General features: G+C 41.1%; 1 protein-coding gene across 4 annotated transcripts in view; it reads left to right on the forward strand.

Annotated features, from left to right (window-relative positions):
• Nucleotides 1-19141, forward strand: part of MAP4K3 (mitogen-activated protein kinase kinase kinase kinase 3) — a 147428-nt gene that overhangs the window by 49480 nt on the left and 78807 nt on the right. For 3 of the 4 annotated variants that reach the window (XM_038397581.2, XM_043512173.1, XM_038397584.2), the window contains 3 exons: nt 11868-11940; nt 13247-13305; nt 15470-15532. In XM_038397581.2, the coding sequence (XP_038253509.1) occupies nt 11868-11940; nt 13247-13305; nt 15470-15532 (195 nt within the window). The remainder of the gene's footprint in view (nt 1-11867; nt 11941-13246; nt 13306-15469; nt 15533-19141) is intronic. The other variant, XM_038397582.2, reaches the window with a different exon arrangement.

The following is a 19141-nucleotide window of genomic DNA, read 5'->3' on the forward strand; positions in this document are numbered from 1 at the left end:
GATAGGTTGTAGATCCTTGATGATGCGTTGGAGAGGTTTTAGTTGGGGGCTGAAGGTGATGGCTAGTGGCGTTCTGTTGTTTTCTTTGTTGGGCCTGTCCTGTAGTAGGTGACTTCTGGGTACTCTTCTGGCTCTGTCAATCTGTTTCTTCACTTCAGCAGGTGGGTATTGTAGTTGTAGGAATGCATGATAGAGATCTTGTAGGTAACCTCAGCCATGCAGAACACAGTGCCATCCACAGCCTCAGAAACAACTCTGACATCATAATCAAAAAGGCTGACAAAGGAGGTGCTGTCGTCATCATGAATAGGTCGGAGTATGAACAAGAGGCTACTAGGCAGCTCTCCAACACCACTTTCTACAAGCCATTACCCTCTGATCCCACTGAGAGTTACCAAAAGAAACTACAGCATTTGCTCAAGAAACTCCCTGAAAAAGCACAAGAACAAATCCGCACAGACACACCCCTGGAGCCCCGACCTGGGGTATTCTATCTGCTACCCAAGATCCATAAACCTGGAAATCCTGGACTCCCCATCATCTCAGGCATTGGCACCCTGACAGCAGGATTGTCTGGCTATGTAGACTCCCTCCTCAGGCCCTTCGTTACCAGCACTCCCAGCTATCTTCGAGACACCACCGATTTCCTGAGGAAACTACAGTCCATTGGTGATCTTCCTAAAAACACCATCCTAGCCACTATGGATGTAGAAGCCCTCTACACCAACATTCCACACAAAGATGGACTACAAGCCGTCAGGAACAGTATCCCCGATACTGTCACGGCTAACCTGGTGGCAGAACTTTGTGACTTTGTCCTGACCCATAACTATTTCACATTTGGTGACAATGTATACCTTCAAATCAGCGGCACTGCGATGGGTACCCGCATGGCCCCACAGTATGCCAACATTTTTATGGCTGACTTAGAACAACGCTTCCTCAGCTCTCGTCCCCTAATGCCCCTACTCTACTTGCGCTACATTGATGACATCTTCATCATCTGGACCCATGGAAAAGAAGCTCTTGAGGAATTCCACCATGATTTCAACAATTTCCATCACACCATCAACCTCAGCCTGGACCAGTCCACACAAGAGATCCACTTCCTGGACACTACGGTGCTAATAAGCGATGGTCACATAAACACCACCCTATATCGGAAACCTACTGACCGCTATTCCTACCTACATGCCTCTAGCTTTCATCCAGATCATACCACTCGATCCATTGTCTACAGCCAAGCGCTACGATATAACCGCATTTGCTCCAACCCCTCAGACAGAGACAAACACCTACAAGATCTCTATCATGCATTCCTACAACTACAATACCCACCTGCTGAAGTGAAGAAACAGATTGACAGAGCCAGAAGAGTACCCAGAAGTCACCTACTACAGGACAGGCCCAACAAAGAAAACAACAGAACGCCACTAGCCATCACCTTCAGCCCCCAACTAAAACCTCTCCGACGCATCATCAAGGATCTACAACCTATCCTGAAGGACGAGCCATCACTCTCTCAGATCTTGGGAGATAGACCAGTCCTTGCTTACAGACAGCCCCCCAATCTGAAGCAAATACTCACCAGCAACCACACACCACACAACAGAACCACTAACCCAGGAACCTATCCTTGCAACAAAGCCCGTTGCCAACTCTGTCCACATATCTATTCAGGGGATACCATCATAGGGCCTAATCACGTCAGCCACACTATCAGAGGCTCGTTCACCTGCGCATCTACCAATGTGATATATGCCATCATGTGCCAGCAATGCCCCTCTGCCATGTACATTGGCCAAACTGGACAGTCTCTACGTAAAAGAATGAATGGACACAAATCAGACGTCAAGAATTATAACATTCAAAAACCAGTTGGAGAACACTTCAATCTCTCTGGTCACTCGATCACAGACCTAAGAGTGGCTATACTTCAACAAAAAAGCTTCAAAAACAGACTCCAACGAGAGACTGCTGAATTGGAATTAATTTGCAAACTGGATACAATTAACTTAGGCTTGAATAGAGACTGGGAATGGATGAGTCATTACACAAAGTAAAACTATTTCCCCATGGTATTTCTCCCCCCCACCTCACCCCCCACTGTTCCTCTGATATTCTTGTTAACTGCTGGAATTAGCCTACCTGCTTGTCACCATGGAAGGTTTTCCTCCTTTTCCCCCCCTGCTGTGGGTGATGGCTTATCTTAAGTGATCACTCTCCTTACAGTGTGTATGATAAACCCATTGTTTCATGTTCTCTGTGTGTGTGTATATAAATCTCTCCTCTGTTTTTTCCACCAAATGCATCCGATGAAGTGAGCTGTAGCTCACGAAAGCTTATGCTCTAATAAATTTGTTAGTCTCTAAGGTGCCACAAGTACTCCTTTTCTTTTTATAAAATAATAATAATAATAATTAATAATCCCCAAAACCCATAGAGGTACAAGTGTAGAAATGGTTTACAAAACCTACTTGTATTCTTTTGTTAATAGATACTCAGGTTCATGAGTATGGAGTCCTGAGATTCTCTCTCTTTTGGAATCTCTTCCCCAAATGATTGTTCTGTAGTAGCAAACCTTATGGTTACTTCATTTCATCTAAGAGGGATCTGTATTGGGTGTATCCTCACTAGCAATCTCTAAATGAGCCAGAACTTTTGCCCTAAACCATACAGGTATACGACTAATTCTTTAGTACTACTCTGTAAAGCCAAGTCCCTTTCTCTCTGATTCTTCACATGGATGCCCTTCCTTCACCCTGTCCCCTTCACCTTATCTCCCACAAGGAGATAAAGCTTGGAAACTATTTTAGGATCAATGTAGAACCTTGTCTTCCACTGCTAATCTTCTGTTCAGCACTACTATCACAGTGAAAGTATGTTTCATGTAGTCTTTTCTTTGATTGTTTTTTAAAAAGTTTTGTATTCTATTACATTCCTTTTGCAAGTTATATTTACATTATTTTCAGTTTTAAAAACCCAGAAAACTTGATTTCAGTTATATTTTTGTCAAATGTCAAGGCATGATAACATCAGTGCAAACTTCTACAGATGAAAAAAATAGCGTGCTTATTTAAGAGTAATAAACCAGGCAGTAATTAAGTGTTTCACAAACAAGAGAAAATGGATAGCATGCAGTCAGAGTGTCTAGTTTATGGTGTATTTGCATACACAGTATAAATGTAGACTATCCAAATATTAGCAGCTTCCAAATTGATTATCGGTTTTGAAAGCTTAAATCTTTTGTGACAGGCAGGCATGCCATGGATTCTGTAATTGTATTCCTGTATGTTTGTGTTTGATTTCTTTTGTGAAAAACTAACTCTCAAAATGTCTGCAAATGGAAATGATCTTTCAGGGTGCGACCAGGCTAAACTATTGAATTCCGAAATTTATTTAGTTTTGACTTCATAGACTTCTTGTTAGACAGAAGTTGGTCAGATGTGATAAGAAATAAAACTTGAAGATGACAGTAGACTAACACATCTCATTGGAACTTGAAATGAGCCAATGTTATGTTATTTGTTTGTTTCTGGTAGTGCCCACAACGTGCTGAGCACTATGCAATAGTATGTAGGCTCTTAAGAGCTTGGGAAATAAAATACTGTACACAGACAGAAGGACAAGGGGTGGGAGTAAGCAGTACATAAATGTAATGTTCTTATTAATTTTTATAGTACCAGACAGTATGCAGGCAATTCACAGAAGAAATATAGACCCTGTTTTTACACTGACGATCTTACCATCTAAAGACAATAAACAAAACAACAAGGGAGAGCAGCACCTGGTGGAAGGGGTCTCACTGCATCTTCGCTAAAGGAGATGATCTGTTGAATGCTAAGCCTACTGGACTGGAGTTTCTAACTTTTGGCTTTTCATAATCAAATGATTATGGTGGGGGAAACCCCCTCATCAAGACCAAAAAATGACCACATATGGACAGGTAGTGAAACCAGTGACTTGTCTGCATTTCTGATTTGTGGTTTAATTCTTGTTAAATACTGTTTGTACAGGAAAAAAGAGGGGGATGTTGTGAGTATGTATATACAGTTCCTTTAAAATTGTAGCAGGAAATTAGGAAGGAGCGGTCTTAAGAGTCGCTCTCCCTATGGGGTTGTCCCTGGTTCCTTGGCAGTTGGACTGAATAATAGATGTGCAGTCTCCTTCTGCCATTTGCCAGTGGAAGGATCCCTCGTATGATTTGCACCGTCCCCATTTGAATTCTCTTCTCGGGCCCTTGAAGTGATTGATGTCAAATTTTCCTTTACTGGAGCCGTTTCATTCCACGGGGATTATAATTGTACTGGAGGGCTCTTTAGGAGTTAAAACAGGGCCCACTCTTCTGTGTCACTTTTGGCTTGATACTAACCTCTGCTGCCGAGTGTGCTCCTAGTTCTTGTCTGTCCCATTACGTGCAATATGGTGACAGAAATGGCGGTATCCTATCTCTAGAGAAAGGAAAAAGAATCAATGAAATTCCACTATCATGAGCAGGGAAAGTTTATTTTCCTTATCCTCAAGCATTGTAACAGCCCTGGTTCTGGTGCCAGGGCTAAACTTGGCAGTGGGGCGGGGGGGGGGGGAGAGAGTCTAAATGTCCTAAGAAGGCTGGAGGGCAAGAAAAACTCCTACCCAAAGGAGAGGCCAGAGAAAAATATATTTTTCCTCAGAAAGGAGCATAGGGAAGAGACTCTCTCAAGAAACTGGGCTGTGGGCAACACAGGAACAACTTCAGCAAGGTGTCCCAGACCCTTAGAAACAGAAAAGGATGGGAGGCATTGCCACAGGAGAAGTGGGAGAAGATGCCTTAAAGGGACAGAATCAGCAGGATAAAAAGTAGTAGATTGCTCTTGAAGAAACTTATTTCTTTTACATTGAAGCTAATATTTCCTATAATAATCCCTCCAGAAGGTTTTTTCCTTTGCTGATAAATCAGCATGGTCAAAATGGATAGATTTTGACAAGCAATTTTGCATTGTTGTGTGGAAAGTGAGAAATACGAAGTAAGCTTTTCATATTTATTATGGCAAATGACCTACTTGAATACATCCAACCTAACCTCCAGATCTAAATGACATAGTGAAGAAACTCTCTGATGTATAGTTTTTTAGGAAGTCTGAAAAACTCAGATAAAATCAAAGGTGAACCCAAGAATACAAACTTGTAGTGACACTTAGCAAAAAGCACAAAACTCAAGCAGAAGATTTGGAGATAGTCTACAAAGAATGGAAAACTACTTGTGGAAGATACAGGAAAAAAAATACACCATTCTTGGCCATTGTGTCCAGCCTGTAAAGGGGAGTGCACTAAATCTCATAAGAGACATGAACGCAGCATTATTTAGATCTTATGTAAAGCATGGGATAGGGAGGGGGGTAGAAGAGAAAGGAGAATAACATTTTCTAAGTGAAATGTTCACAATAGACATGGTTGCAGAGCTGCTGATATCTTCGCAAGGAAATGTGGAGATTGAAGATCAGTGAGCAGCTCTTCACTAGAAGGTGATGGCAGTTTACAGAATAACTAAAGTGAAATAGTGAATCCAGAGCAAAATTAACATACTAGCACACACATCAGATCTTTGACACTGGGCAAGCAGACTTAACTATTTTATATTCTTCAAAGGACCAATTCAGTTGAATAGCCTTCATTTCAGTAATCCCATAAGTGACCCACAGGTGTTCTGATATTTTACTTCTCTGGAGGGAAAACCCTTAATTGCTTCAATTAGTGGGTAGGCACCAGGTGCATTTTTTCCCCTGCATACTCGACTATTGATTAGTCAAAAGTCCTGTTATCAGAGGGGTAGCAAAACTTAAGAGGTCGATTACCCCCCCCCCCAAGTGAGATACTTTTATCACATAGGTTTCAGAGTAGCAGCCGTGTTAGTCTGTATTCGCAAAAAGAAAAGGAGTACTTGTGGCACCTTAGAGACTAACAAATTTATTAGAGCATAAGCTTTCGTGAGCTACAGCTCACTTCATCCGATTCTTTCTGCAGGGGTGATTTGCAAAGTAATTTTAAAAGGACCAGGTTTCTCTTCACATAGCCAGATGTGCTTGCAGTTGGCAGCCTCGGCAGTTAAAAAGGACCTACCAAAAATTAATTTCTTTTTATACCCAGCTGTTGTTCTTTTCAAAATATAAACTGTGGGCTAGTCTGAACAGAAAATCCTAGTTCTTAATCTATAAACCTCTGGTGTAGAAGTATTTAAATCCTCCACCAGATAGCCATAAATTCTTTTGGTAGCATCCTAAATTGCTTCTAGAAAGAATTTTGCCTTGCTAGTGGACATTTGCAGAGCAAGCATAGTAATTTTGTAATTTATCGCTGGGGTTTTTTAACAGAATCATGTACTTTGTGTTTAGGTTAATTGTGCAACTCTTTCCCCCCCCCCCCCCCCCGACAAAATATGTTTTGAACTATAAACATAATGCACACATTCCTGTAATGCACGTAGTTGGTAAAGGCTTTCTCAATTTCATCACTTTTTCACAAGCAGAATTAATCTAATAGACTACAATAATCTTATTTACTTTATTGGTAGGAAACAACTGGTAATCCTTAAGCATCAGGCGACCCCTCCACAAAATTGTAAAGGTTATTTACAAAGCAGTTCTTTATACTGAGATTGCCCACAACTGTAACACTACACATTGGTCTCAGACATAAGATATTTGCTCAGTGTTATCCAACATTTTTTATAAAATGACTTTTCTAATAGTTTCTAGGCCCTGTAAGGATGACAAAAAAAAAAAAGGATGTTTCCACCATGTATCCATTTTCAAAAGCTGTAGTTCTGGTTTTAAATCTTTCTCTGACCCTCATGTTGTGACTGTCTGCATTTTCTGAAGGATCTTTGTCTCTTGTTTGCTACTGATTTTTGTTCCTTACAATAGAGGACTGCTGCACTTGTATCTTCTTTGGGTTATACTTCCCTAGGTCTGTGCAATAATCTAGGACTAGATCTGTCAAATTGTCAACGTTGATCTTAGCACAGTTTGCTATGTTGAGGGTAATCTCTTTGACTTTCATGTAGGCCCTCAGCTTGTACCCATACAATTTTGGACTTACTGACACAAACTCTGTGATGTGGTGTTCTGGCAGGATCTTGCTTGTGAGGTCCCCTAAATAATCCGCTGGAGGGGCAGGTTCCAGTCTTCCTCCCTTTTCACAAATATCACCGACTCCGTGTCATGGTACAGTCACCTCTTTGCAACCTGTCTAGCAGGTTATATAGTTCTAAGTGGCCATAAGTGGTGGTGAAATAAGCCCTAAAGATGTTGGTATTGCCAGAGACCACACAGTGTTCTTTTGTATGCTTCCAAGACATGCAAGCTATTTCATCATTGATAAACTTGGGAGGATGAAACCTCATAATTGAGAGAAAATAGGTACTGAAAGTTTGTCAAGAGTCTCATGATGCTGGCATTGGGTAGATTTGTTTTCGCCCAATTCCCTCCCCCCCCCCCCCGAGAATTTAAAAACAGTTTAGCAATTGGTGCTTTGTGGAGTTCAGCATAATCTTATGTTGGCATAAATGCACACCTTCTTTTAGAAATCATTATTTTGTTCGTGCAGCAACTGAAATACCCTGAAGTCTCTCTTGTTTGACGGAAATGTAATTTTATGTATTTGGAAAAGAGTTTCAGATTTTTCTTCAAAATGCCAGATTCACTAGGTTTGTTTTTTTTTTGTTTTTTTTGCCACGCTGAAATAAAGGCGCATCATTTAGTAAAGACAGCGTGTACAAAGTAAGATTATATAATATATATTTTCGGATTTATAAAACAAGCAAAACTCTTTGTGCTTCTGTACAGCAGTAATAATTTTTGAAAGATGGTTTGTTATAAGAAGTCTCCAAAAAAGCTCTTGTTTTTTTATGCCAACCTAACTGTTTCAAAGTCTGTAGTTAGCAGATTGATTTAATCACTACAGCTCTGAAATTCCTTGTGTTGTGATGGGGCAAGGCCAGATGGCTATAGAAAAGTAGTGGGAGATAGATATATTAGCTCCAGGATAAACAAATCCCTGGTACCAGGTTAAATGAAATGGAAGCTGCTCCAGGTCAATTAAGACACCTGTGGCCAATTAAGAACTTTCCAGAAGGCAGGAAGAATGCTATGTTGATTGGGACACCTGAAGCCAATCAGGGGCTGGCTGAAACTAGTTAAAAGCCTCCCAGTCAGTCAGGTGGGTGTGCGTGTGAGGAGCTGTGGGAGGAAGTTGCGCTGTTGGAGAGGCTGAGTATACATCAGGCACAAGGAAGGAGGCCCTGAGGTAAGGGTGAAATGGAGCTTAAGGAAGTGAGGGCTGCTGTGGGGGAAGTAGCCCAGTGAATTGTATATGTTTGTTTTCAAAAGGTCAGCTGCTATAGCGGATACTATTAGGTTCCCTGGGCTGGAGCCTGGAGTAGAGGGTGGGCCTGGGCTTCCCCCTCTCCTCCCCCCACCTTTGCCCCTTGATTAATCACTGAGGCTGGGAGACAACAGAGACTGTGCAAGGAAGGATAACTTCTCCTCACCTCCCTCACTGGCTTGTGATAAAAATGGCTCAGTAGACTGTGACCCTTCTTTCTAGAGAAAGAAGGGTTATGTGGAGGTCACAGTGGACCTCTGAGGCTAGCGAAATCCACCAGGAAACACGGGACCCACAGAGGCAAGGACAGAACTTTGTCACAGTATGTATTAATTATGCACCCCTCCTCAAATACTTCCTTTTTGTTTAATTTAATATTAATCAGAGCGTACCACCTCCCTTTCCATGGATGAATGCCTGTCAGCCTAATTACGGATTATTTTTCCAGCCCCAACAGGACCTAGTATCTTTAACCCTGATGGAGAATTAAGGAAACATGGATGTGTGATTACGAAGGATATGATTCTGTCATGAAGGTCACAGATTCCATGACTTTCCAGGATTACTTCTGGGGCAAGGCTGGAGCAGTTGCCAGCCCTGGGGCCAACGGAACAGCTGACCTGGTGTTCAGCTCCAGGCTGCTGGAGGAGCAGCCCCCCAGCTAGCCCCAGGGCTGCCAGAAAAGCTGACCAGTGGTCAGTCTCAGGGATGATGAAGCAGCGACCCCCAGGCTGCTGAAACAACTGGGCTTCTGTGAATATTTGTTCATTGCCTGTGACCTGTCCCTGACTTCTGCTAAAAATACCCGTGACAGAATCTTAACCTTAGTGATTACATCTGAAGGCAATAGTTCCACAACCTCATTTTTTCAGTAGGTTATGGTTAAACCAATATAATTCAGTGGTGCTGAGTCAGCTCAGTTGTACATATGTATACATGTCTCAAACATCCCTGTTTTATACAGAGTATAGGAGCTTTTTTGGTTTATTTGAAACACGTTTTTGTTTTATTTCTCCTGAACTCTACTACCTGCATTTCAGCTTTTTGCTGTAAATAAGTCTCTTCTAAAGACACAATAGCTGGGTTCTTTGAATCTATTTTTATTTAAAAGATGTACAACCCTTGAAAACAGAAATGCCCCATCAAACTTTCATCTTATTTAACTGCCACACAGACCTTGTAACACACACGTATAGTCACAATTTTTAATAGACATTTTTATTTACAGGTACCAAGTTTATTATATTTATATCTCATGGTTGTTCCCTTGCCGGTCTCTAACTTAATCCTTTTAGACTTTTTATAATTTTCCTAAGTGGGGTTCTTTAACTTTTTGTGTAGGTCAGGCAGTCAATATAATGCACTAAGCAGGTATCCTTCGATACAGTAATTTTGTTTAAACGCTGTTAGGATCTCGAGCGTTTTGCATGGCGTTTACCAAGGTCATCCCTAGTGCTAAATTTTCTTGGGTTAAGCACAGGCATTGCATTGCATAACCTATGGCCATAAAAGCATTTAATAGGCTTTCCAAACACAAGTCAGCACACAGGGCGTGGAGCTTGCAGTTTCTATCCTCTGAAGTCCAAGTTGCACAGTCATGATACTGCTGGCCTACCTTGTCTATAACACAGTCCTCACAATCTTTGAAAAGCTTCTCCTGAAGACGGTGATTAAGGATAGCACAAATAGAAATGCGTACAATAGACTGCATAATATTTTTATGCTCAAGACATGGCACTGGCTCAGCTCTATGCCAAGGACCTTGTTCAATACATATAGCCGTCATTCTCTGCCTGCTCGGTTTCCTCTTGTCTTGGTGTTGAGCAAAAACAAGTTGGGCTTGATTCACCATGTCTCTATGATGCAATGCTGTCTGGGGCCTCTGGTTCTCTAGAAAGGCATTGAGAGACTTTCAGGGAAAAAAACCACAAACAGCTGTCAGTCTGCAGTTTTTAGATTTACTCAACCCCAGGTTGGTTCCTAGCCTATTACTCCCCATGCTCAATCATTACTTTTTATAGTCTAGTTAAATGTCTTCTCTGTTCACCTCGTCTGACTCCAGCAAGCTACAGTCACCTTCCTCCATTGTGGGGGGGGGGGGGAATGACAGTGGATAGCCATTGTGCTTGTTAGTCTGCCTCACAAGCGCTTGGGTCTTGGAGTCAGATTCTGGCATAATCATCAATAGCTGGGCCAAAGGGCTCCCCTCGGCAGTTCGCACCTCCTCAGAACTGTCACTGATGTAGTGCTTTCTTCTCGGGTGACAGAGTGATTCGGAGATAAAATGAATTCTGTGATTCTCATGGGGGTGATGGAGACAATGTTTCCCCTCAGCATTTCCACAATTCCTGAAAAACACGCTCCTGAATCAAGATGGCCTCTCTGACACAGCAGTGGGTCTTCTAGGGATGGGGCTGCCACCTGGCCAAATGTTGAGCTCTAGAGATTGAGGGTTCTGGCCTATACCGTCATATATTTCCCTTCCAAGAAGGCCTATGGGAGTGAAAACCATTCTGATTGATAGAGGGCAGTGGGAGGTGGTGTTAGAGATGTCATATAACCCTCTTCTAGATGGGTCACCCTGACCTGAAATTTGCCCTGATTGGTCAAACCTGCTGTCAGGAAGGTCCTATTGGACTGAAACCCAGTCTGATTAGGAGAGGATAATGCAGGGGGTTTGCAGAGGGGTCATATGCCACTCGTTTTCAGTCATATGTCAATTTCGACCCTGGAAGTAATAACCATGGGGGAAGGCCTTAAGGTGACGGGCGGGCGGGGCCTTAGGGGCAAAGGGGTGGGAACATTTGATGGACATACCTAGGCTACTCAAGCTGTTGTCTTGCTGTATTTCTTGGCTTCTGTAGTTTCGTCATAACTATAACCTGTTATATTTTTTAAATATGCCTATTCTCCCCTCTGAAAGCCCTATCTGTTTTTTCATCTGAGGAGGGCTGGCTGCAGGTCCCAATGATCCTGTTAATGCCATTTAGGCATACTTCTCCCTACCAGTGGTTCTCTATGTTGCCATTGCAGTTCCTGTAGCTTGAGGCGCTTGACACAAAGCTCAGGAGCCAAACTTTGACTGGCGGACTAGATTGATGCTTTAGTTGGTGTCCTATTTATTTGGAAAAAATCATTCAGGTATTTAGATTTTGCAAGTATAAGAAGGAATCAGACAAGTTAGGATAAATACAGACTTACCACTGTCCCTTTAAATTCAGAATGACATATGTAACAGCTATAAAACCATTACACACTCAGCTAGACTGGCACAAACTGTATAGATATAATGGAAATGTATATTAGTACATGGATAGCAGTCTAATACAGTGGTGTGTCTTTTAAAATGCAAAACATACTCTTTTTATATCATTTTTAGACTTTGCTTGTATCATATATTTAAAAATCTTCTAAGGAGATGAGTAAAATACATATTACAGGACAGCTGTATCTTCACATAATAGAAGGTATACCTTTGGTAATAAGGCTTTTTTTTTCTTTTCTAGCCCCTTGTGCCTCATAGAATTCATTCAACAAGTAGAAATGTGAGAGAAGAAAAAACACGCTCTGAAATAAACTGTAAGCATGTGTATACTTCATTAAATTAAGAATATTAAAGGTTATAACTTGAAATTAGCTTTTAACTTAAACTGAGCTTTTGTCTATCTACTATAACTAGGAATATTCCTCTTTTTTAAGAGGCAGCACGGAGTGAATTTATACGCAATTTCACTTATTGTGAACATAGGAACAGATTATACAAAACAGTGTGATTAAATATATATACTCTTAAAATATGTAGAGCTCTGTACCATTTTGTTTTCCAGCACTGCTTCAACTCCCTCTACTACTACAGCCTAGTGAAATAGGGCTTGACATAGGTTCCTCTCAAAGACTTTCAATGCCACTTCATGCTATTCTTCAGAGTGGGTTTCCAGAGAGTGATGCAAAATTCTGTCTTCACCCTAGGACTGAGCAAAGTGCCATCATAATTCTGCTATGCATTGCAACTTGGTACTTTACTTTGGATGTTGCTGGTATTAAACTTTTGGGCCAGCTACTCAGAAAATGTCCCATTTTAAAGTTGGAGTGAAAGCCCCCTGAAACCTTATGGTGGTGATAAAGAAACCACTGCTAAGAAAACCATGAGCATAACACTGACATTTCTCATTCAACTATTGTTTTAAGATCTTCAGTTTTATTTTCAAACTAAAATGTTCACACACAACTTGGTGGAGGGAGAGTCTGACGAGAGGTTAAATCAGAAGGCAGGACTTCCCCTTCTCCAAAAAAAATATGAAGTTTAAATTTTGGGTTTCGTATCTTGGGATCCATAAAGTAATAGTAACTTTGGAATTCTTGAGCTTCAAGAACATTGTATCCAACTTTTGGTACAATGGCCAATGTCTCTTGCGGAAGAGCAGTGGAAAATTTAATTAGTACTCTTCAACCCTTCATCAGGGATTTTTACTGCTAGTTAAATTTCCCAGCAGTACGGATCTGAAAAATCAATTCACAGAAAAGATTTACTCACCTGTAACTAAAGTTACGAGTAAGTTGCCTTGCAGAGTTATGTTCCCCTACCATGCTGCTTCTGAATCCTTTTTGTGATCCTTCTTGTGGGTGGATGACAAGGACCTAAGGGCAATCCCTTGCATAGCTCTGAACAGAAGCAAGGATGTGCAGCCCCCAGAGCTTGCTGCTTTCTAGAGGTCTCTGAGCTCATGGCACTAAGAGCATGTGTGTCATAAATACAGATCAGTAGAAGTATAATATACGCATAAAACTGATTTATGCTCAGTTGGTGGGCAACTGCTACTAGAAACTGAATCCTTTCTTACCATAAGCGAACCATATCTTGACTTTATTTTTTTTTCCTCTATAGTTGGTCAAATAAAGTTCAATCCTCCATTAAGGAAGGAGACAGAGCCACATCATGAGTTTGTGAGTAACATGTTGCATGGGTTTTGTGCCTCACATTTTGCATCCTGCAAATGAGAAAAAAGGTTGACTTGTGACATAGTCCCTTCTCTCTCCCCCCAAGCAATTTTATCAAGGAGCTCCTCCCCCTGGTTCTCAGGAAGGGAGCGTGCCTGGAGCTGCATTCCTTTGGCATAGGAACCATGCAAGAGCAGAGCTGGCACACTTCTACTTCAGTGCGCTACAAGAGCACCTCCTTCTTCCCCTCCCTTGACCTTTTCCTCTGGTAAAGAGCCAGCTGGCTTTAGAGATGTGAGTTGGTGTGTGCACACACTCTTCCACAGCAGCTGGCTTGGGCAGGCAGACTGCAGCCTGTAGTATCCCAACAGGACAGAGGAGTAGCTTATCTAACATAAGCATTTATGCAACAACTTCAGAGAAATTATATACCCATATATGTAGTTGCATAATCACATTACTTATTGCTATGCTGATTAGATTATATATATATAATAAAATTAAACAGAGGATCAGCAATTCTAAAACTGGCAAGAAAAATATATGTTAAGAGTGGGTCTCACCAAAATCACCTTACAATGTCCGTACTCTTACTCCCCTTTTCCTGTAGTCTGCCTCGCTATAATACACATTGTGGAAAATATTATGATTAGCACAATCTTTCGTTCTACATGCCTTTAAATATTTTCTCACTTGTGTTCTTTTTGTTCTTTGAGAAGTGCTTGAATATGTGGCATGACAATCACAAAATAGGTTTTAAAGAAGAAAATGGAACTTTAAATTAACCAGGGGAAAAAGCAGCCCTTTTCAGATCTTAAAATTCCTGTGGCTGGGTATGTGCCCCGTCACCCAGCTGGACAGCTTTACAGGACAATAGTGTTTCTGAGGGGAAAGTTTTCTCTTCTGGGGCTTAGGGTACAGCCATAGGGAGCGTTTCTTTGGCAGATGTTCTTGGAAGGGAGGAGTTGAAGTTCGCTCCACATTGAGTTGAAACACGCCGGAGTATTGCACTTTGGAATCTTAGTTGTCTCTCTGGCTGCAAGAAAGGGTTAATCCTGCTGATAGGGAAAACCAACACAAAAGGTTCCCTTGTTAGAAGGGAGAACCAGAACTCTTTGTTTTGACTCTGTCAAAATGACAGACAACCACCACCGAAACCCCTGTGTTTATCTCCCTGCCCATGAGGAGGCGCTAGAACTGTTTGGATATTTCTGAGGAGGGAAAGGGAATGCTTAATTTCCTGCCTAATAATGGGAAGCATGAGGGACTGTACTTTGCTCTAAAGATAAAGGAATTTCTTTATTTAGGACATCTTCAGATATTTTTCCTTTAAAAGGTTTTTGAGCACCTTATTCTTGAGGGCATGGCAGCTGCTTTCCTATAATACCCTACAAAATTATTTGAGCTCATGTTCAGTCTGACCGTAGATGAAGAAAAAATGTGTACAAGTGAAACAAAACCGTTATTTTGATATTTATGAGGTTACTTTGAAGTACATAGAAATGTAATGGTAATCTGGAAAAAAAAACATTTACACTTAAGTAGTTCCAATACTTTACAGGTACCTGCTTTTATTAAATTAAATATGAATGGCTTTTATGGCTGATTCATTAATATACTGCACAGTGGAAAAGCCAGGTTGATTCTTGGAAGCTAGAGAATGGTTCCTTGTAAGAGGATGAGAGGATTGTGGAGGAAAGGAGGATTGTATCATTAAATTTAGATCATTCCGGTCAACTGAAGTCAGAGTTCTAACTGGCTGCGAAAGAAGTCCTGTTCATTCTAAGACACATTTTGATGAAAGGCCTTGTAGGAAGAGAGATTGAGGGTAGAAATTTTCCTTAATCTCCAGTATTCCAGCAGGTGACAAAAAATCCTGGAATGGGGGGTATTGAGAGATGGGAATAAATTGATAATTGCTAATTCCAGTTTATTAAGGTAGTTCTTCAGCTCTTTTTGCTTTTTGGCTGTTAAGTAATGTTTAATCTTTATAGTAAATTAATTATGATGTAATATGAAATGTAAGTTTTTTCAGAAGCTGTTTAATATGGTGTAACTTTGCATTTGCATTAACAAAATTGTGTTGGCAAGACTATTTCCCTTTGTGTATATCTGGCTTTCAGTCTCAAAGTAAATAACCTGAGTTTCTTGGTCTCTGTCTAATGAACAGCCCAACAATAACGATTTTTTGGACAGTTCAGAAGAAATGTACTACACTGCAAGATCTAACCTGGTATTTTTCAACTTCTGATTTTCTTTGTCAACGTTGGTTTTGTCTTTATTTTTGTTTTTGAAAGCTAAAGTTTTGTTCAGTTGCTGTACTTTTGCCTCTGTAGAACAGTTTTTCAGTCTAAGGATTAAGTTGTTGAATATTTCTAAGTAATGGAGAGAAAATATATATAAAGTAGATCAGTATTATGCATTAACTGTAATGCCTTTAACTTTTCTCACTGTCTAGGAGAGATTTCTTAGCATTTTTTGTTTGTCAGTTCCTTTAAACATCCATTTGAAAGATTAGAAAATGTGTGTTTTTAATGTTTTAATATCCAAAATGTAATTACAGTATAGAATGAATACAAACATTAAAGTGCATACTGACAAAACCACAAACATTCAAAGAACTAGCTCAGAAATATGATTCTTTTGGGATTTGGTACTGCCCATACTGTACCTGTTCTCTTTTCCAACCCTTCTCTGCTTTAGCAATGCAGTGTGAAAATAAAGCCTGCAAGCTTTACTCTGTTCTGCTTCTGGGTCATCAAATGGCCAGAGACTCCTGTATCTGTTAGTGATAGTTGCTAGTTATGCGCAAAGTAGCAAGAGCACAGTTTAATTTTTTCAGATTCTGTACTAGGTGGAACATGCTGTGCTACCAACTAAACACAAGTCTTGGTTTGGTTTGTAAACGAAGCATTTCATGTGGAAATCCGTTGAGGAATAATAAATATGGAGCAAAACGATGGCTTTTTACATCAGCTTCTCAGAAACTGTATCTGCCAATACATAGCTACTGATAGCTTAAGCTGTGCTGACTCCAGTTTTGGAGGCAGTCCTATGTAGATTTTCTCGCACGCACGCACAGACACACACACACACACATATGTCCTTTAACAACTTTCTTGGGACTACAGCTCCAGTTTCTCTGCCTCCAGCAGCATTGTCTTGCACTTCAGCTCTGCTTTTCTTTCAGCTACTGACTCTTCATTTTCTCACTTTTTTTCTGCCACTTTATCTCCGCTGCATGCCGACTGTTCCTGCTGTCCTCATGAGTGCAGCTCCAGCAGATCTTTCCATGGTCATTCCCAAAGGGACTCCTGCAGCCCCTCACAGATTGGCATAAGCCCATTACAGTAGCTGCTCCATGTGTTGCCCTCTAGCCCACTGAGTGTAATCTGGCCTAAGATGACATCTAAGATGCACTTGCACCAGGTATCCTGACCAGACCTCCCCTTTGGCATCTCTTTAGCCCAATGGTTTTAAACTTGGGACAATAGTGATTGCTACAATGAAGAAAGAAAGAAAGAAAGAATGTTAGTTTTAAATAGGAGGGGGTTTTCTAGGCTGTGAACACTTTCCAGACATCTCAGCTTTATCTGCATCAGGCACTCTCCATTCTGCAATTCCACAGGCTCATTGTGAAACCGAGAGAAGTGCTCTGACTCGGTTACAGGATCTCATTCATTTTTGAGGTTTGGTTTTGTTTGTTTTCTCACCAACCAAGGTTGTTCTTCTGGAAAGCCCAGAAACTGAAGGAAGTTGTTCTCTTGTCTTCTGTATGAGACCATGCTAATCAGGCTCTCCCTCCTCTAGATCTGTTAGTCACAGCTGCTGCAGACACTGTTCACTGGACAGTATATGGTTTCTTCAAGCCTTCATGAAGTGGGATTCAATAGGCCTCTCTCATCAAGAGGCTTTGACTTCCCATTTCACTTGGGTCCAGAAATTGTTCCACTGTGGAATATATATCTGATGAAGGACAAGCCTTTGGCAAACCCACGAATCTTCAGGATCATAACCAAAACAAGCATCAAAGGTTGGAGAGCCTTCATGGGGCACATAGATAATGACAGGGACTAAGGTCCAAGTTGGAATTTCAGATCACCATCACTCTCTGTGGCACTCTGGGCACTGGATCTAGCCATTCAGCAGCCACTTCCCCCATCACTACTCAGATTATATTTAAGAAGTTTGGCATGTGAACTGTGGCCACTAGTAAAAGTGGACAGGGGAAAAATGAAACTTGTCTCTGACACAGCCATCTGGATCTTCTGGGAGATAGAAAAGGTTCAGTGGTTGACTTCTCAGCTATATCTAGGGAAATTTCAGTGCCCAAAAAAACTGACTAGTAGATCCACCATCTTTCATGGCAGATGACAAACTAACAAGATGGTAGTATTGTAATGCTTTCCACAAAGACATATTTGCTTCACACCTAAACAAACTTTGGATCTGTCTTGATCTAGACACAGGGATCTTCACATTGAGAGGGTGGATGCTTTTTCTTCAGCTGGTCAGCCCCTAAACACATGCCTTTCCTCCATTCCCTTTTCTGCTAAAGAAATGCATATGTATTTGCCAAAAGGCCAAATTCATCCTCATGCCCAGTCACTGACCCATAAGGCCTTGTTTCCCTAGTTGTTTTCAGCCTGTCCATATCAGAACCATGGCAACTCCCTCAAACAAGGAACCTTCTCCATCAGGATCCAGTTCTGCCCCTGGACCCACACAGAGTGAGTGAGTGTGTGTGTGTGTGTGTGTAGCAGCTTGAGATCTACTTTTTAAAAAATGATTAGTGATTTTTTTGGTGTTTCAGTACTGGGTGCCCATCAAAACACATGATTGTCAGAAAGCAAGTATAGTCAGCACATTCCGAAAATCAGGTCCCTCGTATGTGTTTCAAATTGGGCACCCAAAATCACTTGTCATTTTAGAAACTTCAGGCCTGGATGCTAACAAAATAATTCTCCAAACCTTTGGCTTCTCTTCTCATCTGATTGACGGTTTGCTTACATCCAAGGAGGACTCTACAAATCAAGCATATTGGAGCAATTGGCTGTTTCTTTAGTGGGTGCTACACCGGAAGTGTCCCTCCCCTTCAACCACACCTCTCCTTCCTTTTGGAGTTTTTGTTAGAGGGCTGTATCAGAGGACTGAGTTATAACACCCATGAATGTCACATACCAACTCTCGGATCCTGACTAAATGATGATAACCTCATCCTGCATTCTGACATCACTTGGCTTTTTCCAGTGTGCTAAATGCTGTTAACCTCCAGTCAGAACCAGTTATCAGAATGGAACCTTCATTTCATTCTGAATGCTCTCAACAAATCTCCTTTCAAGCCTCTGGCAAAAGCTGCCTTCTGTTCTTTCTATTAAACCGATGTTCCTCACTGCTTCCACCTTGTTCAAAGAATTAATGATTAGGGAGATCTCTTGTGTAAAGAACCCTTCCTCCTGTTTTTCACAGATAAGCAGTTCTTAGAACTGTTCCCAAATCATTCCTTAGGAAATTTCCTTCCCTTCTGTCTGAACACATCCTGCCCCAAGGAAGTGAATTAGTATTCTCTAGATGATGTTAGAACCATAAAATATTGCCCAAATGGAACAAGTTTTTCATAATGCAAAGGTCCTTTGTTTTGTATGTGATCCATTGTACTTTTCTGGAACCAGTTTAAATGCCACTGGTTTCCCCATAGGTCATAGCAACTATTAAGAAATCCTGTATTCATTTCCAAAAGGCTCCCCATAAAGGAATAAGTGCACTCACTGCTTGGTTAGTAGCTATATTGTGGGCAGAGAAGAGACTGTCCATCATGTCAGGAAATCTCCATGCCTTCATT

Source organism: Dermochelys coriacea, chromosome 3, assembly GCF_009764565.3.
Source record: "Dermochelys coriacea isolate rDerCor1 chromosome 3, rDerCor1.pri.v4, whole genome shotgun sequence".
Lineage (NCBI taxonomy): Eukaryota > Metazoa > Chordata > Testudines > Dermochelyidae > Dermochelys > Dermochelys coriacea.